Below are 25,136 nucleotides of genomic sequence, written 5' to 3'. Positions count from 1 at the left end.
GTTTAGGGTCCTGAGAAAAACGTATCCTGCATCGAGATAGGTAGTTCTTATAGCATTGAGCATTAAGAACTGAAAAGTTTGACCGAGCTATTACATAGCGAGAGTGAGAAGTAGGAGAACCAACTTTTTGAAATTTTTTATAAAGTCTTGTTTTTAAGTTTTTTAGACTGGATAACTCTTTGGTAAACCAAAGAGGTTTTCCAGATCTAATCGGACAAGAAAGCGGGAAACAAGAAACAAAAAATGTGCCAAGAGCATTGTAAAAAATGTTTGTGCCTTTTATGACATCAGTGCACAAGTACAAAGCGGACCAATCAAAATCCCTAAATAAAATCAAATAATATTTCGAAACAAATGGCTATCAAACCAGTGTGCCAGACAAACGCTAATAGGAGGATAGGAGAACAGTTGCAGCAGCAGCTCATGAGATAGAGAGAGCTACTGAACAGAAAGTTACGAGAGCGAGAGAGAAAGAACTGTTATTTAAGTTTAGGTGATAGGGAGAGAGTGATAACACAACAAAAGCTACCAGACGAGAGCGGACTGCAATGCAATGTAATGCGTACTCACTCACTGCAACAACACAAACACAAGCACAAGCCGACGCCGAAAAATAAGAAGTTAAATAATGTTTTAACACAAATCAAAAGGCATGCACTCGCGGAATAGAATAGGTTTCCAGATTGTGGGCTGGTTAGGAAGTTTAATTAGAATTTATTTAGGAAAACACCGGCTGTTTATTCAAAACAAAAGGAAAAATGCGGAGCGCAAAACAAAAACGCGTCTGACCACTACGAAAGAGAACGAGCTATGTTGTCGTATTAATGGGTTACAGATCTCTGTTTACACCCGTGCAGTCATAACTTGTCTACTTTATGTGATTTCTTTAGAGATCGGTTTTGTTACATGAGTGAATGTGTACAATAATATATTTATGTTTAAACATTCTGCAAGGGGCCGAAAGTGGCATTGTATTGACGATAATATGTTCATGTTTTGAACAAACATCCTAAGTTGTAAACGGGTGCAATCGGAGTGTGGCACCGCTTCCATGGTAACCGGGGCTCACAGAGGCACACCTCAGGGTGGAGTCCTGTCGCCGCTACTGTGGAATCGACGACCTCATCAAGAGATTTGAAAGGAAGGCCCCAAAAATAACAGCTTATGCAGATACCATAAGCATACTTATTACGGGTGTTTGTCCATCGACCCTCAGCTCCTTAATGGAACGTACAGTCAGGTAGATACATGAGTGGGCGGAAGAGGTACAACTCAGTATCAGCGTGGACAAGACGGACGTCATTCTCTTTACCAAGAGGTACAGGGTACCGATATGGATCCCCCCGAAAATTTACCAAACTAGGCTGAGCCCAAAAACTCAAGTCAAATACCTGGGCACAGTACTGGACAGCAAATTGGCATGAAGACATAATGTAGTGGAAAGGGTGAAGAAGGCCACCATTGCGCTCTATGCACCCAAGAAGATGCTCAAAGCGCATGGGGCCTGTCACCTTCTCCAATGCACTGGATTTATATCTCGGTGAAGAGACCAACTCTGCTGTATGGAGCCTTAGTGTGGTGGGAAGCTACCGAAAACACGACAGGCTCTGCTCTGTGTTACAGGGGCTCTGAGGTCAACCACAACAAAAGCACTTGAAAAGCACCCCATTCACGCTCGTCTGGCTGGCAGAAAGGCAGTACAGCGCCTAATCGCAAATGCAGCACAGCGCCTAATCGCAGCACAGCGCCTAATCGCAGCAGGAAACATGTTGGCACAAGGATTCGGGCATAGTTCAATTGGCAGGGACATGACCAGATCTACTGATAACATGACCACCCAAACTTGTTTCGACATCAAAACTATGTCATCTCTGGGACCCGAAGACTGGAAAAAGGCAAAGGACCAAGCTGAGCACCTCAACATACAACAACAATACACAGACGGCTCCAAGATGGACGGAGGAGTAGGAGCGGGCTTATACTGCACAGACCCTGAGATAAGGGTCGATGACCGATGCAGCATATTCCAGCCGTGGTGTTCAAAAGGCGAATACTTTACGGTGGCAATGCTAAAATTTTCGGAATATCGTTCCCCTCTTCTGCGGCGAACTGTGCGGTTCATCCGAAAATATGATTCGTGACCACTCAGATTCATCCCAATTTGCTTTTTCCTTATTTAAGAGAGCTTTCTTCATTCCACTTTTTGGCAGGTGCCCTTGCCATTGTGCCATCGTTCAAGCTGAAATTTCTATTGCAAAACATTTCTGCAGCTCTGATGCTATCATAACAAAGTTTTTAAACCGATCCTGAGGCTCGTTTAATAATAACACGATCTTTCCTTACCCCATTACTAATAATGGTAACACAAAATATTAAGTAATTACTAATTTTAAAAAAAATTCTAAATTATGTTCAATTTGTTATTAGTTATAAGTAACCAATTAACTTATTGGAACAAAATTCGTTTTGGTTGTAAAAAGTTGTTAATTTAATTTTTATTCCGTTGGTTGAAATTGCCAAAAAAAATTACAAACGTGTGATTTTAAAAGTATATGACTATGATATAAAAACAAATTAGTATGGACTTTTGATTGAAATTGATTAAGCGACGTCAAAAAATTAAACGAATCGGATAACATTTGGGGAAAACTCATTTTGGAGAAGTCAAAAATGTATGAAATTTCAGAGTGCTGTTTTTTTTTTGTCGCTAGGTATTTACGACTTGCAGAAACCCCTAAAAATAAAAAGGAAAATAATTCATTAAAAAACTTTTGAGCCGCAAGTCTATTAGAAAATATTTAATTTAGTTGATTAGAGTGTTGAAACATTAACACATTGATTTTTATTAAGAAACAATACCGATCCCTAAATTAAAGTGAAAAAACAACATAAAGTACACGGTTCGGTTATGAAAAACATCTGTGAAACCATAAACGAGCTAAATAAAAGTAGAGAAAACAGGTCAAAACCCAAATACCGACACAAAATACCGCTGAATGCATCATACTACCACCCGCAGTAAGAATGTATCCAATCCGTGTTTCTAGTTATAACAGTAGAGTACCTAAATACACCTCGTAGTTCTTGTTCAAATATTTTATAATACTAGCTAACACGGCAGACGTTGTTCTACCAAACAACAACAACATATTCTTCAATAAATGTGGCTAATTAAAGCGAACAATTTTTAGATGACCCGATGAACTTCCTTCAGCCAAGCACCTTTTGACACAAAACATTTTTCGTTTTATTACCAGGCACAAAAACAAACAACGTATGGTCTTCCGACCCGAACATGCCACATATATATAATTGGACATGGGAAAAACATTGAGTTTCCATATTTTGGCCACACACTTTCGCGGATTGGACTTGTGATTTATTAATAGTCATGGCGAATGCAATACGTATCGGAAATTGAAGTCTTGGGATCATCGGAATCCTGGGAGTGAGAAGTTCCTCACCTTCGAATTTTCCTTTGAGTATCGTCGCGTAAATCAAATTGCTCACCAATTTTCTCACCACCATACCGTACCGTTGCATAGTTTTGGTTAGTTTCTGTTTCGAAGCATGGTTACTACGGAGCCAGCCTTTACTTTTAGGCGAAAATTGTGCGGTGGTACGCCTGGACCATCCAAGGAGTTTACAAATTCAGTTGGATAGTTGGTTGCTTCATCTTCATTTGTAACACAGTCAATGATCTCGCTCTGAATTATGTAGTTAAGGTCATCTACATCTTTATTCTTAGCCGCTAAAATTTCTCGCTCGGCCTTCAGCCGCTTATTTTGTTTGCCAGTTATTTGTTTGCCACTCAAATTTTGTTAAATCTCTACGCTTGCCTGCCCTGCTAAGCGTTCTCTCGAATCTCGCTCTCCGTTATCTCCTCTTTGTGCCTGCCTACCCACGTCTGCCGAGCGAAGCTGCGATCAGAGCGGCAATGTAAAGGGCATTGCAAAGTAAAAATTGCAATTTTATATTTGAGCCGGGTTTTATTTAATTGAAGTAATTAGTCGTAATACTGGATCTCGCACGAACAGTGGCTAAAACCATTGACATGACGAATGTCTTACCAGTTCCACCAGGGCCATCCAGGAAATATAAACCACCATTCCCATCATCAATTATCTTCATTGATGTATCATAAACTTCCTTTTGTTGAGGATTCAACAGGGGTACGTTGGTTTGAAGAGCTAAGTTCAATTCCTGATGATCATTCTCACGTTCCCGTTCCAATTCTCTATTAAATAAGTCATTCATTTCACGATTTTTTTTCACTTAACCAATTAACGTTCATTTATAAGCGGAAAGAAAGCTTTCCCAGACGGGAAAGAAGCTTCTCGAAGCCAAATGGAGATGGCTTAAGGCTTAAGGCCTACAGCTAATAAATATATTTTTTTTGTTTGTTGCTGTTGCGATGATGCTGGGTTTATTTGCCGGACTGCGTGGCCTTCTTGGGCTTAGCCTGGGTGCCCTCGCGGAAACCATTGCGGAAGCGACGACGGACAACCTTCAGGTGGCTCATGCGGCCAGTGCCAGTGGTCTTCCTACTTCTGGCCTTCACGGATCAGTTGTACGAACGCGGCTTGGCGGCTGGGTAGCCGCACAGCCCACAAGTCGACTTCTGAATGTGGTACGAAGAGCGTCCACAACGACGGCACAGAGTGTTATGACGTTTACCAATGCTGGAGGTACCCTTCGTCATCTTGTAGGGCGAATGGTCTAAGAAGAAAGAGAGCAAGACAGTGACGCTGGCATTCCTAACCTGTCTAATAAACTACCGCATATGAGAACACATGTCTTCGATCAATAGTAAAGCTGGATTATGTATCTCCTCATTCATTTAAAGATCGGGGTTTCTAGAACTTACACGATTTTAATCTAAAATATTTTCTGACAATACAATACAATATCTTGTATTTGTGCCGCAGGTTAGATGGGTTCGATGAAGAGCTTGTCGAAATGATGTTAGCAAATAATGTGCGTATATTGCTTGGAAAAGCAGAGAAAATAGCTTCCACGATTGTCGTATCCCAATGTGTATGGTTCTTCACATGCAGCTCGATATTAAAAAATCACATTAATGTAAGTGTCAGGTCAAGCAACTTAAATATTTTAAATTATTGCCAGTGGTGCGCCCCAAAGGAAATGCATTTTGGTGTTGTCGTTTCCAATGCCCCCACTGCAAAGATCATTTGCTACCGCATAGGCGCATCCAGCGGAATTCTTTCGTCTCCTTATATCGCAATCTCTCGTACTCGGCTTAACAGCGTCCCCGAGCAGCTCTAACGCTCTCGGGCTATCCTACGCTCTCGCTCGCGTCTAAGCTTGCTGCATAGGGCCCGGCAATTTGGCCCGTCAGCCCTTGCATGGGCAGTCTTGAGCTAATCGTCGCAGCTATTAGATTAACATCCTCGCATCAATCGTTCGCCCAATCATCCCCATATCTACATACGCGATAAGTTGGTTTACATATGCAAATAAATTGTGAATTATAAACAGCCTCTCGACTTTCATTAACTTCAAATTGCAACAGTTATTAAAAACGCTTAATAGCTTAACAGTAAGCATGCACTCAAATAGACACCCGCAGTAAAATGTATCCGTTGTGTAGGTCTAACGATTATTATAAAATACAAAATTGTACCTCATACCTCATTTTCAAATCACATATAAGGCTCAGATTTTAAGAATAAAATGTAGTTTGAATTTACAACTCAACTCGCAAATGTCTAGACTTTTCTTTTAAGGTCTTAACATTTTGGTCCTTCGAGACTCTCCGTTGTTTCCCCTTGTGGTAAGAGCACAGAGTTAAACCAGCTCCTTTAAAACTGAACAAGTGTCTAGTTCACTGCGAGCTAAAGGTAGAAAAATAAAAAATTCTGATTTCCCTCCTCTAGGAAGAGAACAGAGTATTAAATAAATTAATGAAACGTAAACTTCAATTAATCATTTTGAAAAATACGAGATAGCAACAAATAATTAAGCTATTAGAGGCTCAAGCCGCGATAGCAAGGGAGATTAAGAAGATTGAAGCTGGTCATTTGACCAGCGATGTAATCCAAAGGTTAGGAGACCTTAAGAACAAAGTTAGCATCTCCACAACTCAATTTGACACAATTTTCTCTGCCAAATTTTGGCCGGAGCATTTGGTGGTGAAAGAGTTTAAGGCTAAGAAGAAGAATAGGCCGCCCAAAACTCGTACAAATCATTCCAGTGTGCCACCCTCAACCTCAACTTCCTCATCTTCCCGTCCTGCTTCCACCCTTCCAAAAAAATAACTTCTCCTTAAGTAACCTATCAGAATGTTAGAGGCTTACGTAGTAAGCTCAGCATTCTTTTCCAGGATAGTGTTGCATTTGCTTCCCATGTTATTGTGTTTACGGAAACCTGGTTAAAGCCGGACATTCTTAGTTCCGAGGTTTTGGCAGGTACACAACTTTTAGAAGGACCGTTCGTCTCGACGTGAAGGAGGGGTTCTGATTGCAGTGGACTCTAACTTCACGTCGGAACACTTCACAGTCAAAGTTCAACAGGAACTGGAATTCCTGTATGTAAAACTGATTCTTCCCGCTTTCGCTATATTCATTACTTGCTCGTATATTCCACCTTCTTCGGATATCTCTATTTATGAGCAGCACTTGTCCGCTTTAACCGCTGTTTCTTCCTCGCTATCAGATAAAGATCACATGATAGTTCTTGGTTACTTCAACTTCGGTCTTCGGTACACCATTCTAATAACCTAGTGCCCATGTTACGACATGACTTTGTTGACGGCTTGCTTGACCTGTCCCTGTCTCAAGTCAATCATGTAAAAAATTCCTTGGGTCGATTGCTTGATCTGTGCTTTGTATCGGATCCGACCTTAGTGTTGTTAACCCGAGATATAGGACCAACTGTATTGGATCGCTCGAGTAGGCCACCTGAACGTGCTTCGCCTGCTTTCGTAAAGCCGAGTTTGTGAAGCTTAATAACCTCATTAGGGATTTTGATTGGTCCGCTTTGCACTTGTGCACTGATGTCATAAAAGGCAGATTTTTTACAATGCTCTTGGCACATTTTTTGATTCTTGTGTCCCGCTTTCTTGTCCGATTAGATCTGGAAAACCCCCTTGGTTTACCAAAGAGTTATCCAGTCTAAAAAACTTAAAATCAAGACTTTATAAAAAATTTCAGGAAGTTGGTTCTCCTACTTCTCACTCTCGCTATGTAATAGCTCGGTCAAACTTTTCAGTTCTTAATGCACAATGCTATAAGAACTACCTATCTCGATGCAAGATACGTTTTTCTCAGGACCCTAAACAGTTTTACAGCTTCGTAAACAGTAAGCGTAAAACGTCCGCACACCCATCATCGCTATCATTTCGTAATACGTCGGCAAATAATGATCAGGCAGATGCCGATCTTTTTGCCCAATTTTTACCTAACCACCTATTCTGAGGAAAGCTCTTCTGGTCATCCGTACCCATACGGTTTACCGAGGTCGTACGGCATTTTCAGTCCATTGATAAATGAATGTTCTTTACTTCATGATCTTCGACTATTCACCCTGTCCATTGATTCTTCTTGCTTCCCCCCCATCTGGAAGGAATCTTTTATAATTCCTCTCCATAAAAAAGGTCTAAAGCAAAAAATTATAGAGGAATAGCAAAGTTATCCGCTATTCCCAAAATGTTTGGGAAGGTATTAACTCCGCACTTGCAACATCTCTGCAAGTCACTTATATCTCCAACTCAGCATGGATTTATAAGGCGGTGATCAACCACCACGAACTTGTTAGAGTTTACCTGTTTCATTATTAAAGGCTTTCAAGGTAACTTACAGACCGATGATATTTAAACCGACTTTATTAAAGCAGTCGACTCTGTAAACCATTCCCTTTTAGCGCATAAACTTTACCTATTAGGGTTTCCGCCCAACCTCCTGAGATGGATTTCTAGCTATCTTTGTTCCAGGTCTCAAAGAGTCCTCTTCAAAAACTCCCTCTCTTCACCAGTAAAGGTTTCTTCGGGGGTACCACAGGGCAGCCGTCTAGGCGCCTTAACCTTCACACTCTTTATTAAAGACTTGACTTCGGTATTAACATACTCTCGAGTACTTATGTATGCGGATGATGTTAAACTCTGTGTCCAGTATAAGGAAATTTCGTTTCATTCTCGCTTGCAATCCGATCTCAATAACTTTCAGTCATGGTGTTGTGCAAACTTGTTACACCTTAATGCCTCGAAATTCAAAGTTATGACATTTCATCGTTCTAGCCCCTTGTTGGCTCCATATACCCTATGTGGTGGTTCTCTTGAGAGAATTACCCTGGTGGATGATCTTGGTGTTATGTTAGACCCCAAGTTTAAGTTTTCTGAACACATTTCTCCCATGGTAAATAAGGCCATGGGCGTGCTTGAGTTTATAAAGAGGTGGTCAAAGGAATTTGACAAAGACTCTCTATACCTCGCTTGTTCGTCCGATCTTAGAATACGGCTCCTGTGTATGGTGCCCTCAGTACAAAGTACACCAGACCGTACAGAATCAGTACAGAAAAACTTTTTACTCTTTGCTCTGCGGGGCCTTAACTGGGATGCGGGTGTGAGACTCCCATCTTACTCTAGTAGACTGCTATTATTAAACCTCCCATCCTTAGTTAACCGTAGAAAAATGCTTGGTGTGATTTTTGTGCACAACTTGATCAGGGGTGACATAGACAGCCCTGATCTGTTGAGCCGCATAAACTTCACGATTCACATTAGACACACTAGAAATTTTATACCGTTGTTCCTTCCACTTTGTAGATCGAATTATTCCTTGCATGAACCTCTACCATATTATATCCACCACTAATTATCTTCCTCTTATTAAATTACTAATCCTTACACACCTTTCTAGTAATTAGTAATTGTAGTGGTATTTGTATTTTGAATGCATGCCTAATTCTCTTAGTAAGTTTAGTGCTAAATTTCCTCGAATATTAGTCTAACAGCTATCTTTCCTGGATGCTGACAATAGCCTTCTTCTGGTTTCAGACGGGCCACTTGACGGTGCAGTAATTGCATCGCCTCTTGCAGGATGCAGTCATTGCATGTCAACGTCCAAGAAAGTTACAGGCAATAATTCTGCACTGTTAACATAGGAAGTAGTCGATCATGACTACTATAAGAGACAGCAGTACGAAAAAATGATTAAAAATTTAGAGGACATACATAAAAAGTATGTAGAGTAAAAAAACGAGGGGGAACGTTGTGAGTTGCTGCGGACACCGCAACTCTACAGTTATACCCGATACTAAGTCAGTATGGCTCTCCTCCGGCAGACGCCGCTAATATTAAACGACACGACAAAGAGTGCGTGCGAGAGAGACAGAAAATCAGTCTGAGCGTGACGTCGGGCGCTGCGTAGCCACTGCAAATTGATTTGTTCCTTTTGGCTATAAAAATTATCTGATCTAAAACCAGATTCAGCAATCTGATAGATATGGTCGTTATCTATGATTCTGCGTTTTTAGTTTTCTCGAATGTGCAATATTGTGGATGCAACAGATTTTCGTCCTTTGTGGGGGAGGAAGGGGGTGGGGCGAAATTCTGAGATATACGTTTTATAGTGAGATCTAACAGAAGTGCGGATACCAAATTTGGTTACTCTAGCCTTAATAGTCTCTGAGATTTGTGGATGCCCCAGATTTTCGTCCTTTGCGGGGGCGGAAGAGGGTGTGGCGAAATTTGGACACGAAACGGTCAAGGTCCGATATCACAGGAGTGTGGATACCAAATTTGGTTGCTCTGGCTCTTATAGGTTCTGAGATCCTTGAACTCATATTTTGCAATTGGCAAAACCGACCATGAAACCTGTGTGTTAGAGAGAGACAGAGCGAGAAAGAATGAAATTGCTTTCTTGATTCTGGCTATAATCATTATACGATCTGGTTCAGATTTTGCACTCTAGAAGATATGGTCATCCTCACCGATTCTGCGTTTTTGGTTTTATCGTATCTTTAAAAATGTGGATGCCACAGATTTTCGTCCTTTGTGGGGGCGGAAGTGGGCGGGGCGAAGTTTTGAAATATTTTTGTAGCAGTGACATATCACAGAAGTCTGGATCCAAAACATCGTTGCTCTAGCTCTTATAGTCTTTGAGCACTAGGCGCTGAAGGGGACGGACAGACGGACAGACGGACGGACGGACAGACGGACAGACAGACATGGCTCAATCGACTCGGCTATTGATGCTGATCAAGAATATATATACTTTATGGGGTCGGAAACGATTCCTTCTGGACGTTACACACTTCCACTTTCACCACAAATCTAATATACCCCAATACTCATTTTGAGTATCGGGTATAAAAAGTTTTTCTGTACTGATTCTATACGGTCCTGGTGTACTTTGTACTGAGGGCACCATACACAGGAGCCGTATTCTAAGATCGGACGAACAAGCGAGGTATAGAGAGTCTTTGTTTGGCCTTATTTACCATGGTAGAAATGTGTTCGGAAAACTTTAACTTGGGGTCTAACATAACACCCAGATCATCCACCAGGGTAATTCTCTCAAGAGAACCACCAAATACGGTGTAGGAAGCCAACAAAGGGCTAGAACGATGAAATGTCATAACTTTGCATTTCGAGGCATTAAGGTGTAACAAGTTTGCACAACACCATGACTGAAAGTTATTGAGGTCGGATTGCAAGCGAGAATGAAATGAAATGTCCTTGTACTGGACACAGAGTTTAACATCATCCGCATACATAAGTACTCGAGAGTATGTTAATACTGAAGGCAAGTCATTAATAAAGAGTGTGAAGAGTAAGGGGCCTAGATGGCTGCCTTGTGGTACTCCCGAAGAAACCTTTACTGGTAAAGAGAGGGAGTTTTTGAAGAGAACTCTTTGAGATCTAGAACAAAGATAGCTAGAAGTCCACATCAGGAGGTTGGGCGGAAACCCTAAAAGGTCAAGTTTATGTGCTAAAAGGGAATGGTTTACAGAGTCGAATGCTTTACTAAAGTCGGTGTAAATAACATCCGTCTGTAAGTTACCTTGAAAGCCTTTAATAATGAAAGAGGTAAACTCTAACAAGTTCGTGGTGGTTGATCGCCGCCTTATAAATCCATGCTGAGTTGGAGATATAAGTGACTTGCAGAGATGTTGCAAGTGCGGAGTTAAAACCTTCTCAAACATTTTAGGAATAGCGGATAGCTTTGCTATACCTGTATAATTTTTTGCATCAGACTTGCTTCCTTTTTTATGGAGAGGAATTATAAACGATTCCTTCCAGATCGGGGGGAAGCAAGAAGAATCAATGGACAGGGTGAATAGTTAAGGCAAAGGTCCACACAGAGCCTCGGCGCAGTACCTGAGTACACAACCTGGAACCCCGTCTGGACACGGTGAAAACACCGGCTTAACTAGTCGAAGATCATGAAGTAGGGAACATTCATTTAACAAGGGACTGAAAATGCCGTTCGACCTCGGTTAACCGTATGGGTACGGATGACCAGAGTAGCTTTCCTCAGAATAGGTGGTTTGGAAAAATTGGGCAAAAAGATCGGCAATTGCCTGATCATTATTTGCCGGCGTATTACAAAATGATAGCGAGGATGGGTGTGCGGACGTTCTACGCTTACTGTTTACGAAGCAGTAAAACTGTTTAGGGTCCTGAGAAAAACGTATCCTGCATCGAGATAGGTAGTTCTTATAGCATTGAGCATTAAGAACTGAAAAGTTTGACCGAGCTATTACATAGCGAGAGTGAGAAGTAGGAGAACCAACTTTTTGAAATTTTTTATAAAGTCTTGTTTTTAAGTTTTTTAGACTGGATAACTCTTTGGTAAACCAAAGAGGTTTTCCAGATCTAATCGGACAAGAAAGCGGGAAACAAGAAACAAAAAATGTGCCAAGAGCATTGTAAAAAATGTTTGTGCCTTTTATGACATCAGTGCACAAGTACAAAGCGGACCAATCAAAATCCCTAAATAAAATCAAATAATATTTCGAAACAAATGGCTATCAAACCAGTGTGCCAGACAAACGCTAATAGGAGGATAGGAGAACAGTTGCAGCAGCAGCTCATGAGATAGAGAGAGCTACTGAACAGAAAGTTACGAGAGCGAGAGAGAAAGAACTGTTATTTAAGTTTAGGTGATAGGGAGAGAGTGATAACACAACAAAAGCTACCAGACGAGAGCGGACTGCAATGCAATGTAATGCGTACTCACTCACTGCAACAACACAAACACAAGCACAAGCCGACGCCGAAAAATAAGAAGTTAAATAATGTTTTAACACAAATCAAAAGGCATGCACTCGCGGAATAGAATAGGTTTCCAGATTGTGGGCTGGTTAGGAAGTTTAATTAGAATTTATTTAGGAAAACACCGGCTGTTTATTCAAAACAAAAGGAAAAATGCGGAGCGCAAAACAAAAACGCGTCTGACCACTACGAAAGAGAACGAGCTATGTTGTCGTATTAATGGGTTACAGATCTCTGTTTACACCCGTGCAGTCATAACTTGTCTACTTTATGTGATTTCTTTAGAGATCGGTTTTGTTACATGAGTGAATGTGTACAATAATATATTTATGTTTAAACATTCTGCAAGGGGCCGAAAGTGGCATTGTATTGACGATAATATGTTCATGTTTTGAACAAACATCCTAAGTTGTAAACGGGTGCAATCGGAGTGTGGCACCGCTTCCATGGTAACCGGGGCTCACAGAGGCACACCTCAGGGTGGAGTCCTGTCGCCGCTACTGTGGAATCGACGACCTCATCAAGAGATTTGAAAGGAAGGCCCCAAAAATAACAGCTTATGCAGATACCATAAGCATACTTATTACGGGTGTTTGTCCATCGACCCTCAGCTCCTTAATGGAACGTACAGTCAGGTAGATACATGAGTGGGCGGAAGAGGTACAACTCAGTATCAGCGTGGACAAGACGGACGTCATTCTCTTTACCAAGAGGTACAGGGTACCGATATGGATCCCCCCGAAAATTTACCAAACTAGGCTGAGCCCAAAAACTCAAGCCAAATACCTGGGCACAGTACTGGACAGCAAATTGGCATGAAGACATAATGTAGTGGAAAGGGTGAAGAAGGCCACCATTGCGCTCTATGCACCCAAGAAGATGCTCAGCAGCGCATGGGGCCTGTCACCTTCTCCAATGCACTGGATTTATATCTCGGTGAAGAGACCAACTCTGCTGTATGGAGCCTTAGTGTGGTGGGAAGCTACCGAAAACACGACAGGCTCTGCTCTGTGTTACAGGGGCTCTGAGGTCAACCACAACAAAAGCACTTGAAAAGCACCCCATTCACGCTCGTCTGGCTGGCAGAAAGGCAGTACAGCGCCTAATCGCAAATGCAGCACAACGCCTAATCGCAGCACAGCGCCTAATCGCAGCAGGAAACATGTTGGCACAAGGATTCGGGCATAGTTCAATTGGCAGGGACATGACCAGATCTACTGATAACATGACCACCCAAACTTGTTTCGACATCAAAACTATGTCATCTCTGGGACCCGAAGACTGGAAAAAGGCAAAGGACCAAGCTGAGCACCTCAACATACAACAACAATACACAGACGGCTCCAAGATGGACGGAGGAGTAGGAGCGGGCTTATACTGCACAGACCCTGAGATAAGGGTCGATGACCGATGCAGCATATTCCAGCCGTGGTGTTCAAAAGGCGAATACTTTACGGTGGCAGTGCTAAAATTTTCGGAATATCGTTCCCCTCTTCTGCGGCGAACTGTGCGGTTCATCCGAAAATATGATTCGTGACCACTCAGATTCATCCCAATTTGCTTTTTCCTTATTTAAGAGAGCTTTCTTCATTCCACTTTTTGGCAGGTGCCCTTGCCATTGTGCCATCGTTCAAGCTGAAATTTCTATTGCAAAACATTTCTGCAGCTCTGATGCTATCATAACAAAGTTTTTAAACCGATCCTGAGGCTCGTTTAATAATAACACGATCTTTCCTTACCCCATTACTAATAATGGTAACACAAAATATTAAGTAATTACTAATTTTAAAAAAAATTCTAAATTATGTTCAATTTGTTATTAGTTATAAGTAACCAATTAACTTATTGGAACAAAATTCGTTTTGGTTGTAAAAAGTTGTTAATTTAATTTTTATTCCGTTGGTTGAAATTGCCAAAAAAAATTACAAACGTGTGATTTTAAAAGTATATGACTGTGATATAAAAACAAATTAGTATGGACTTTTGATTGAAATTGATTAAGCGACGTCAAAAAATTAAACGAATCGGATAACATTTGGGGAAAACTCATTTTGGAGAAGTCAAAAATGTATGAAATTTCAGAGTGCTGTTTTTTTTTTTGTCGCTAGGTATTTACGACTTGCAGAAACCCCTAAAAATAAAAAGGAAAATAATTCATTAAAAAACTTTTGAGCCGCAAGTCTATTAGAAAATATTTAATTTAGTTGATTAGAGTGTTGAAACATTAACACATTGATTTTTATTAAGAAACAATACCGATCCCTAAATTAAAGTGAAAAAACAACATAAAGTACACGGTTCGGTTATGAAAAACATCTGTGAAACCATAAACGAGCTAAATAAAAGTAGAGAAAACAGGTCAAAACCCAAATACCGACACAAAATACCGCTGAATGCATCATACTACCACCCGCAGTAAGAATGTATCCAATCCGTGTTTCTAGTTATAACAGTAGAGTACCTAAATACACCTCGTAGTTCTTGTTCAAATATTTTATAATACTAGCTAACACGGCAGACGTTGTTCTACCAAACAACAACAACATATTCTTCAATAAATGTGGCTAATTAAAGCGAACAATTTTTAGATGACCCGATGAACTTCCTTCAGCCAAGCACCTTTTGACACAAAACATTTTTCGTTTTATTACCAGGCACAAAAACAAACAACGTATGGTCTTCCGACCCGAACATGCCACATATATATAATTGGACATGGGAAAAACATTGAGTTTCCATATTTTGGCCACACACTTTCGCGGATTGGACTTGTGATTTATTAATAGTCATGGCGAATGCAATACGTATCGGAAATTGAAGTCTTGGGATCATCGGAATCCTGGGAGTGAGAAGTTCCTCACCTTCGAATTTTCCTTTGAGTATCGTCGCGTAAATCAAATTGCTCACCAATTTTCTTACCACCATACCGTACCGTTGCATAGTTTTGGTTAGTTTCTGTTTCGAAGCATGGTTACTACGGAGCCAGCCTTTACTTTTAGGCGAAAATTGTGCGGTGGTACGCCTGGACCATCCAAGGAGTTTACAAATTCAGTTGGATAGTTGGTTGCTTCATCTTCATTTGTAACACAGTCAATGATCTCGCTCTGAATTATGTAGTTAAGGTCATCTACATCTTTATTCTTAGCCGCTAAAATTTCTCGCTCGGCCTTCAGCCGCTTATTTTGTTTGCCAGTTATTTGTTTGCCACTCAAATTTTGTTAAATCTCTACGCTTGCCTGCCCTGCTAAGCGTTCTCTCGAATCTCGCTCTCCGTTATCTCCTCTTTGTGCCTGCCTACCCACGTCTGCCGAGCGAAGCTGCGATCAGAGCGGCAATGTAAAGGGCATTGCAAAGTAAAAATTGCAATTTTATATTTGAGCCGGGTTTTATTTAATTGAAGTAATTAGTCGTAATACTGGATCTCGCACAAACAGTGGCTAAAACCATTGACATGACGAATGTCTTACCAGTTCCACCAGGGCCATCCAGGAAATATAAACCACCATTTCCATCATCAATTATCTTCATTGATGTATCATAAACTTCCTTTTGTTGAGGATTCAACAGGGGTACGCTGGTTTGAAGAGCTAAGTTCAATTCCTGATGATCATTCTCACGTTCCCGTTCCAATTCTCTATTAAATAAGTCATTCATTTCACGATTTTTTTTCACTTAACCAATTAACGTTCATTTATAAGCGGAAAGAAAGCTTTCCCAGACGGGAAAGAAGCTTCTCGAAGCCAAATGGAGTTGGCTTAAGGCTTAAGGCCTACAGCTAATAAATATATTTTTTTTGTTTGTTGCTGTTGCGATGATGCTGGGTTTATTTGCCGGACTGCGTGGCCTTCTTGGGCTTAGCCTGGGTGCCCTCGCGGAAACCATTGCGGAAGCGACGACGGACAACCTTCAGGTGGCTCATGCGGCCAGTGCCAGTGGTCTTCCTACTTTTGGCCTTCACGGATCAGTTGTACGAACGCGGCTTGGCGGCTGGGTAGCCGCACAGCCCACAAGTCGACTTCTGAATGTGGTACGAAGAGCGTCCACAACGACGGCACAGAGTGTTATGACGTTTACCAATGCTGGAGGTACCCTTCGTCATCTTGTAGGGCGAATGGTCTAAGAAGAAAGAGAGCAAGACAGTGACGCTGGCATTCCTAACCTGTCTAATAAACTACCGCATATGAGAACACATGTCTTCGATCAATAGTAAAGCTGGATTATGTATCTCCTCATTCATTTAAAGATCGGGGTTTCTAGAACTTACACGATTTTAATCTAAAATATTTTCTGACAATACAATACAATATCTTGTATTTGTGCCGCAGGTTAGATGGGTTCGATGAAGAGCTTGTCGAAATGATGTTAGCAAATAATGTGCGTATATTGCTTGGAAAAGCAGAGAAAATAGCTTCCACGATTGTCGTATCCCAATGTGTATGGTTCTTCACATGCAGCTCGATATTAAAAAATCACATTAATGTAAGTGTCAGGTCAAGCAACTTAAATATTTTAAATTATTGCCAGTGGTGCGCCCCAAAGGAAATGCATTTTGGTGTTGTCGTTTCCAATGCCCCCACTGCAAAGATCATTTGCTACCGCATAGGCGCATCCAGCGGAATTCTTTCGTCTCCTTATATCGCAATCTCTCGTACTCGGCTTAACAGCGTCCCCGAGCAGCTCTAACGCTCTCGGGCTATCCTACGCTCTCGCTCGCGTCTAAGCTTGCTGCATAGGGCCCGGCAATTTGGCCCGTCAGCCCTTGCATGGGCAGTCTTGAGCTAATCGTCGTAGCTATTAGATTAACATCCTCGCATCAATCGTTCGCCCAATCATCCCCATATCTACATACGCGATAAGTTGGTTTACATATGCAAATAAATTGTGAATTATAAACAGCCTCTCGACTTTCATTAACTTCAAATTGCAACAGTTATTAAAAACGCTTAATAGCTTAACAGTAAGCATGCACTCAAATAGACACCCGCAGTAAAATGTATCCGTTGTGTAGGTCTAACGATTATTATAAAATACAAAATTGTACCTCATACCTCATTTTCAAATCACATATAAGGCTCAGATTTTAAGAATAAAATGTAGTTTGAATTTACAACTCAACTCGCAAATGTCTAGACTTTTCTTTTAAGGTCTTAACATTTTGGTCCTTCGAGACTCTCCGTTGTTTCCCCCTGTGGTAAGAGCACAGAGTTAAACCAGCTCCTTTAAAACTGAACAAGTGTCTAGTTCACTGCGAGCTAAAGGTAGAAAAATAAAAAATTCTGATTTCCCTCCTCTAGGAAGAGAACAGAGTATTAAATAAATTAATGAAACGTAAACTTCAATTAATCATTTTGAAAAATACGAGATAGCAACAAATAATTAAGCTATTAGAGGCTCAAGCCGCGATAGCAAGGGAGATTAAGAAGATTGAAGCTGGTCATTTGACCAGCGATGTAATCCAAAGGTTAGGAGACCTTAAGAACAAAGTTAGCATCTCCACAACTCAATTTGACACAATTTTCTCTGCCAAATTTTGGCCGGAGCATTTGGTGGTGAAAGAGTTTAAGGCTAAGAAGAAGAATAGGCCGCTCAAAACTCGTACAAATCATTCCAGTGTGCCACCCTCAACCTCAACTTCCTCTTCCTCATCTTCCCGTCCTGCTTCCACCCTTCCAAAAAAATAACTTCTCCTTAAGTAACCTATCAGAATGTTAGAGGCTTACGTAGTAAGCTCAGCATTCCTTTCCAGGATAGTGTTGCATTTGCTTCCCATGTTATTGTGTTTACGGAAACCTGGTTAAAGCCGGACATTCTTAGTTCCGAGGTTTTGGCAGGTACACAACTTTTAGAAGGACCGTTCGTCTCGACGTGAAGGAGGGGTTCTGATTGCAGTGGACTCTAACTTCACGTCGGAACACTTCACAGTCAAAGTTCAACAGGAACTGGAATTCCTGTATGTAAAACTGATTCTTCCCGCTTTCGCTATATTCATTACCTTCTTCGGATATCTCTATTTATGAGCAGCACTTGTCCGCTTTAACCGCTGTTTCTTCCTCGCTATCAGATAAAGATCACATGATAGTTCTTGGTTACTTCAACTTCGGTCTTCGGTACACCATTCTAATAACCTAGTGCCCATGTCACGACATGACTTTGTTGACGGCTTGCTTGACCTGTCCCTGTCTCAAGTCAATCATGTAAAAAATTCCTTGGGTCGATTGCTTGATCTGTGCTTTGTATCGGATCCGACCTTAGTGTTGTTAACCCGAGCCCTTCCGCTCACTATACCTGAAGGCGCCTACCATCCTACTTTCAAAGTGTCGCTAGATATAGGACCAACTGTATTGGATCGCTCGAGTAGGCCACCTGAACGTGCTTCGCCTGCTTTCGTAAAGCCGAGTTTGTGAAGCTTAATAACCTCATTAGGGATTTTGATTGGTCCGCTTTGCACTTGTGCACTGATGTCATAAAAGGCAGATTTTTTACAATGCTCTTGGCACATTTTTTGATTCTTGTGTCCCGCTTTCTTGTCCGATTAGATCTGGAAAACCCCCTTGGTTTACCAAAGAGTTATCCAGTCTAAAAAACTTAAAATCAAGACTTTATAAAAAATTTCAGGAAGTTGGTTCTCCTACTTCTCACTCTCGCTATGTAATAGCTCGGTCAAACTTTTCAGTTCTTAATGCACAATGCTATAAGAACTACCTATCTCGATGCAAGATACGTTTTTCTCAGGACCCTAAACAGTTTTACAGCTTCGTAAACAGTAAGCGTAAAACGTCCGCACACCCATCATCGCTATCATTTCGTAATACGTCGGCAAATAATGATCAGGCAGATGCCGATCTTTTTGCCCAATTTTTACCTAACCACCTATTCTGAGGAAAGCTCTTCTGGTCATCCGTACCCATACGGTTTACCGAGGTCGTACGGCATTTTCAGTCCATTGATAAATGAATGTTCTTTACTTCATGATCTTCGACTATTCACCCTGTCCATTGATTCTTCTTGCTTCCCCCCCATCTGGAAGGAATCTTTTATAATTCCTCTTCATAAAAAGGTCTAGAGCAAAAAATTATAGAGGTATAGCAAAGTTATCCGCTATTCCCAAAATGTTTGGGAAGGTATTAACTCCGCACTTGCAACATCTCTGCAAGTCACTTATATCTCCAACTCAGCATGGATTTATAAGGCGGTGATCAACCACCACGAACTTGTTAGAGTTTACCTGTTTCATTATTAAAGGCTTTCAAGGTAACTTACAGACCGATGATATTTAAACCGACTTTATTAAAGCAGTCGACTCTGTAAACCATTCCCTTTTAGCGCATAAACTTTACCTATTAGGGTTTCCGCCCAACCTCCTGAGATGGATTTCTAGCTATCTTTGTTCCAGGTCTCAAAGAGTCCTCTTCAAAAACTCCCTCTCTTCACCAGTAAAGGTTTCTTCGGGGGTACCACAGGGCAGCCGTCTAGGCGCCTTAACCTTCACACTCTTTATTAAAGACTTGACTTCGGTATTAACATACTCTCGAGTACTTATGTATGCGGATGATGTTAAACTCTGTGTCCAGTATAAGGAAATTTCGTTTCATTCTCGCTTGCAATCCGATCTCAATAACTTTCAGTCATGGTGTTGTGCAAACTTGTTACACCTTAATGCCTCGAAATTCAAAGTTATGACATTTCATCGTTCTAGCCCCTTGTTGGCTCCATATACCCTATGTGGTGGTTCTCTTGAGAGAATTACCCTGGTGGATGATCTTGGTGTTATGTTAGACCCCAAGTTTAAGTTTTCTGAACACATTTCTACCATGGTAAATAAGGCCATGGGCGTGCTTGAGTTTATAAAGAGGTGGTCAAAGGAATTTGACAAAGACTCTCTATACCTCGCTTGTTCGTCCGATCTTAGAATACGGCTCCTGTGTATGGTGCCCTCAGTACAAAGTACACCAGACCGTACAGAATCAGTACAGAAAAACTTTTTACTCTTTGCTCTGCGGGGCCTTAACTGGGATGCGGGTGTGAGACTCCCATCTTACTCTAGTAGACTGCTATTATTAAACCTCCCATCCTTAGTTAACCGTAGAAAAATGCTTGGTGTGATTTTTGTGCACAACTTGATCAGGGGTGACATAGACAGCCCTGATCTGTTGAGCCGCATAAACTTCACGATTCACATTAGACACACTAGAAATTTTATACCGTTGTTCCTTCCACTTTGTAGATCGAATTATTCCTTGCATGAACCTCTACCATATTATATCCACCACTAATTATCTTCCTCTTATTAAATTACTAATCCTTACACACCTTTCTAGTAATTAGTAATTGTAGTGGTATTTGTATTTTGAATGCATGCCTAATTCTCTTAGTAAGTTTAGTGCTAAATTTCCTCGAATATTAGTCTATCATCTATAACACGGCATCTATATCATCTATAACAGCTATCTTTCCTGGATGCTCACAATAGCCTTCTTCTGGTTTCCGACGGGCCACTTGACGGTGCAGTAATTGCATCGCCTCTTGCAGGATGCAGTCATTGCATGTCAACGTCCAAGAAAGTTACAGGCAATAATTCTGCACTGTTAACATAGGAAGTAGTCGATCATGACTACTATAAGAGACAGCAGTACGAAAAAATGATTAAAAATTTAGAGGACATACAAATTCTGAGATATACGTTTTATAGTGAGATCTAACAGAAGTGCGGATACCAAATTTGGTTACTCTAGCCTTAATAGTCTCTGAGATTTGTGGATGCCCCAGATTTTCGTCCTTTGCGGGGGCGGAAGGGGGTATGCCGAAATTTGGACACGAAACGGTCAAGGTCCGATATCACAGGAGTGTGGATACCAAATTTGGTTGCTCTGGCTCTTATAGGTTCTGAGATCCTTGAACTCATATTTTGCAATTGGCAAAACCGACCATGAAACCTGTGTGTTAGAGAGAGACAGAGCGAGAAAGAATGAAATTGCTTTCTTGATTCTGGCTATAATCATTATACGATCTGGTTCAGATTTTGCACTCTAGAAGATATAGTCATCTTCTACGATTCTGCGTTTTTGGTTTTATCGTATCTTTAAAAATGTGGATGCCACAGATTTTCGTCCTTTGTGGGGACGGAAGTGGGCGGGGCGAAGTTTTGAAATATTTTTGTAGCAGTGACATATCACAGAAGTCTGGATCCAAAACATCGTTGCTCTAGCTCTTATAGTCTTTGAGCACTAGGCGCTGAAGGGGACGGACAGACGGATAGACGGACAGACGGACGGACGGACAGACGGACAGACAGACAGGGCTCAATCGACTCGGCTATTGATGCAGATCAAGAATATATATACTTTATGGGGTCGGAAACGATTCCTTCTGGACGTTACACACTTCCACTTTCACCACAAATCTAATATACCCCAATACTCATTTTGAGTATCGGGTATAATAATGAAACCCTAACGAAAAGGAAGGTAGAAATATCAAAGTTACAAGCAGTGGAGACTGGAACTTTGAAGGAAGACATAGAGCCAAAAATTGACAATAGCATAGAAAAAGTATCTGAGGAAATCGACAGAATAGTGGAAAACCTTAGGACGTATTTAGAGCAAACCATGCAGAGGTTTGATCAGGCTAAAATGGGAGAGTGTAGAATGAGAAAGGGAAAAATATAGTTCATCAGTAAAAAAAACTGAGCTAAAAAATTTAGGAGTGTTATCATAACTATAAAACAAACAACAGCTACGACGACAAGATCGGCGAGTTGGAATTTGATATGCAAAGCATGTTAAGCAACCTAGAAGTCAGGATGCAAACTGAAGCTGAGGAAAACAGCGTTGATTAATTCATAACAGAGATAGTCTGAGTACATCTCTAAAATTCAATTATTTGAAAATCGCGATAAAGGGTGAGGCACGGAGTATGGTAGCTCACCTTTTAACTGGGCCGCTGGAGAATTATAATGCCGCTTGGGAATTGCTGACCAAGCGGTATGAAAAAAAACCAAAAAATTGTTCTGATCAGTTGAATCGTTTACTAGATTTACCAACGCTAGATTACGATTCAGCGAAACATATTCAGGTAGGCTCCGTTGGGATTTTGGGAATATGAAAAACGGAGCCTGGCTGAATAAATGCTTTTCTGATTCTATAAATGAGTCAATACATTTAATCAAATTACAGTCACAATTAACAGAAGAAGTTAAAGTGATTTTCGCGCACATAATGTTGAAAAAATTCAACAAAGACGACTTGCAATTATATGAAAGTCATATAAAAAGGACAAAAAAGATCCAACCATTGCCAGATGTAATGGAATTTTTAGAACAACGGTACACTTCTCTTTACACGTCGCAGGATAAAGAGTGGAAACCGTTGAAAAAAGTAGTGCAATATGGTAAAATACAAAAAAATTGTCAGCATGGCAGCAAACATAGCCGAGTGACGGCCCTCCTGATGTTTCCTGAGGAAGTCTTCAAGTCAGCGACGCGACACACTCCGTCCTTGCCCATAACGACATCGACCACTCTAGCCAGTGGTCAACGCATTTTCGTCCTTCACCAGGACGAGATCGTTTTTACAGATGTTTTGCGCGGAGGTACGCCATTTCGCGCGCTCTTGCAAAAGAGTGAGATACTCTTCGCACCAACGCCTCCAAAATATTTGTTGTAGATGGGTGACCCGCTGCCAGCCATCCAGACGATTGTAGTTCAGTTTCGTTAAGTCAGGCTCGAGAATTTGCTCATGGGGGCCGCCTAGAAGCAGATGAGCAGGAGTCAAAACATCTAAACCATCAGGATTTTCTGAAAGCGAGAGTAAAGGGCGAGAGTTAACAATTGCCGTGATCTGACAGATCAGGGTGCGCAGCTCGTCGAAGCTAAGCACAGATGGTCCAACTGAGCGGTACAGGTGATATTTTGCGGTTTTCACGGCTGCCAATCGATCGAGCCAGCCAAGCAGGATTCATGGACCTCCTATGCGGTTCGCTCAGACAAAGCTTCTTTAGCTCCAGAAGCTCGTTCTTGTCCCTAACGAAGTTTGTCGCATTGTCTGACCAAATTTGACTTGCCCTTCCTCGAGTGGAAGTAAAACGCTTTAGGGCGCCTAGAAACGATGCGGTGGTGAAATCCTTAACGAGCTCCATGTGTATAGCCTTAGAAGTGAAGCAGATGAATACGCTAATGCAGCACTTGATCGGAGGCCTCGTGCGGATTTCTGATCGGTAGAAAAAAGGTCCACAGTAATCTACTCCAGTGACTTCAAAAGCTCGAGATCCTTCCAAACGTTCCTTAGGTAGGTCTCCCATGATGTGTTCAACCATGCGCTGCCTAGGCCTGAAGCATCACACACACTTGCTGACGACCCTTGTCACTGCTTTAATAACTCCAATGGGCCAATATTCCAGACGAATTTTGGATAGCAGGGCGCGAGGTCCGGCATGGAGGTTCCTTTCGTGAACATATCTTATCAGCGCAAAAGTAATGGAAACCATAGCTCTGACTGGATAAGATGGCTGGGAAGCGAGCCTTTCGAGAGAATATCAGCAGGATTTAAAGATGTGGGAACATAGCGCCATTCCATGGCTGCCGTGAGCTCCTGAATTGATGCCACTCGACTTGCCACGAAAACTTGAAATTTGGCTGGCTCGTCCCTTATCCAAGATATTGCTGTTCTCGAATCCGACCAGCAATAAAACCGACCTGTAAACGACATATACATAAACGACATAAACGTGTGCATGGACACGACATATACGCAAGCGCGTATATGATTCTAAGCTGGCATCACAGAATCCGTGCACTTCTGTAGCTGCACTAAAACGAAGAACGTAGCGAGAAATTGAGATCCGAGAAATGCTTGCCAAACTGTTTCTCAAGTCCATCCAAGTTGAATGCAAAGCTGAGGGTAGGCTTTCATCCCAATCCAAATTTTCTCTGCAAAGCTGCTGAGGAAAGATTTTGCACCTGACAATGACTGGATTTATCAATCCAAGAGGGTCGTAGAAACGCGCAATCGTAGATAAAACCGACCGCTTTGAGGGCTTTGAGTTTGTGTTCAGTGCGGACCAGGCAAAAAACAGCTGATCCGAAGCAGGGTCCCACGCTAGGCCGAGAGTTTTGGCTATGTCGATCTATCGATATTTATCGTTGCTGATGGTCGCATCTTTACTTCGCTCCGCCTAACAATTATTTTTTTCGGTGATTTAAGGAGAGTAATTGCATTCTAAAACGTTTATTGTGTTTGTTACTGATTGTTTGCTACATGTGCATAACCAGTGCTCGTGTTTTCGTGTAGTTATTCCCAATTTTTTATTCCAATTTGTGCTTTCTTTCCTACCCCGTCATTCTTAGTCACCGCTGCATTGTTGTTGACATATGTATGTCGGTGTACTCTATCTGACCCGCTCTCTATTCTTACCTACATTTTAATCTTCTCTGCATAAATACTAGCACAGTCGTATCGCGTCTGCCGCCACCCTCTCCGCGTCCGACGCTTTGTGTTTTTCGTGTTCGTTTTGTGTTTGTGATTTTGCGACGGCCGTGTGTTCGTAGTTGTTGTTGTATTGATCTGCGTTATTGTTTGTGCTACTTGATCAGTATTAGTTTCGACTCAAGGTCATCGTTCAAGCATTTTCCTCGATTAATCCCACCTTTCTCATATTTCTTTTTACCATCGTTTCAATATGAGTATTTGTTGTGCTAAGCGTTGTCGCTCGGCTGCCACACGGCAAACATTCACCTTCTGTTCCTTGTGTGATAACATGGCACACACTGTTTGCGCCGACTTTGGCCAAATTGGAGGAGGCGTAGTCGACCTCATAAAGACTCGCTGCGGTCTCAACTGGACCTGTTGGGACTGCAGAGCTATTGAGAACGACATGCGGGTTTTTATGAGACAGACTCATAATGAAT

The 25,136-nt window shown here is 41.5% G+C and overlaps 1 protein-coding gene and 2 pseudogenes across 13 annotated transcripts in view; all 3 read right to left on the bottom strand.

The window, feature by feature from the left end:
* LOC117186604 (cerebellar degeneration-related protein 2-like) overlaps positions 1 to 25,136 on the bottom strand; it is a 400,431-nt gene that overhangs the window by 236,327 nt on the left and 138,968 nt on the right. Inside the window, exon 4 of one of the 13 annotated variants that reach the window (XM_033387606.1) lies at positions 2,694 to 2,734. The exons of 11 other annotated variants lie outside the window; for them this stretch is intronic. In XM_033387606.1, the coding sequence (XP_033243497.1) occupies positions 2,708 to 2,734 (27 nt within the window). In that variant the 3' untranslated portion in view covers positions 2,694 to 2,707. Of the gene's footprint in view, positions 1 to 2,693; positions 2,735 to 14,324; positions 14,367 to 25,136 lie in introns of those variants that run through there. One more of the 13 variants, XM_033387605.1, reaches the window with a different exon arrangement.
* On the bottom strand, positions 4,412 to 4,717 carry LOC117186607 (annotated as a pseudogene).
* On the bottom strand, positions 16,044 to 16,349 carry LOC117186606 (annotated as a pseudogene).

Source organism: Drosophila miranda, chromosome XR (genome assembly GCF_003369915.1).
Source record: "Drosophila miranda strain MSH22 chromosome XR, D.miranda_PacBio2.1, whole genome shotgun sequence".
Taxonomy (NCBI): domain Eukaryota; kingdom Metazoa; phylum Arthropoda; class Insecta; order Diptera; family Drosophilidae; genus Drosophila; species Drosophila miranda.
The sequence above is the reverse complement of the archived record's forward strand: the minus strand, read 5'-3'. Positions and strand labels throughout refer to the sequence as shown.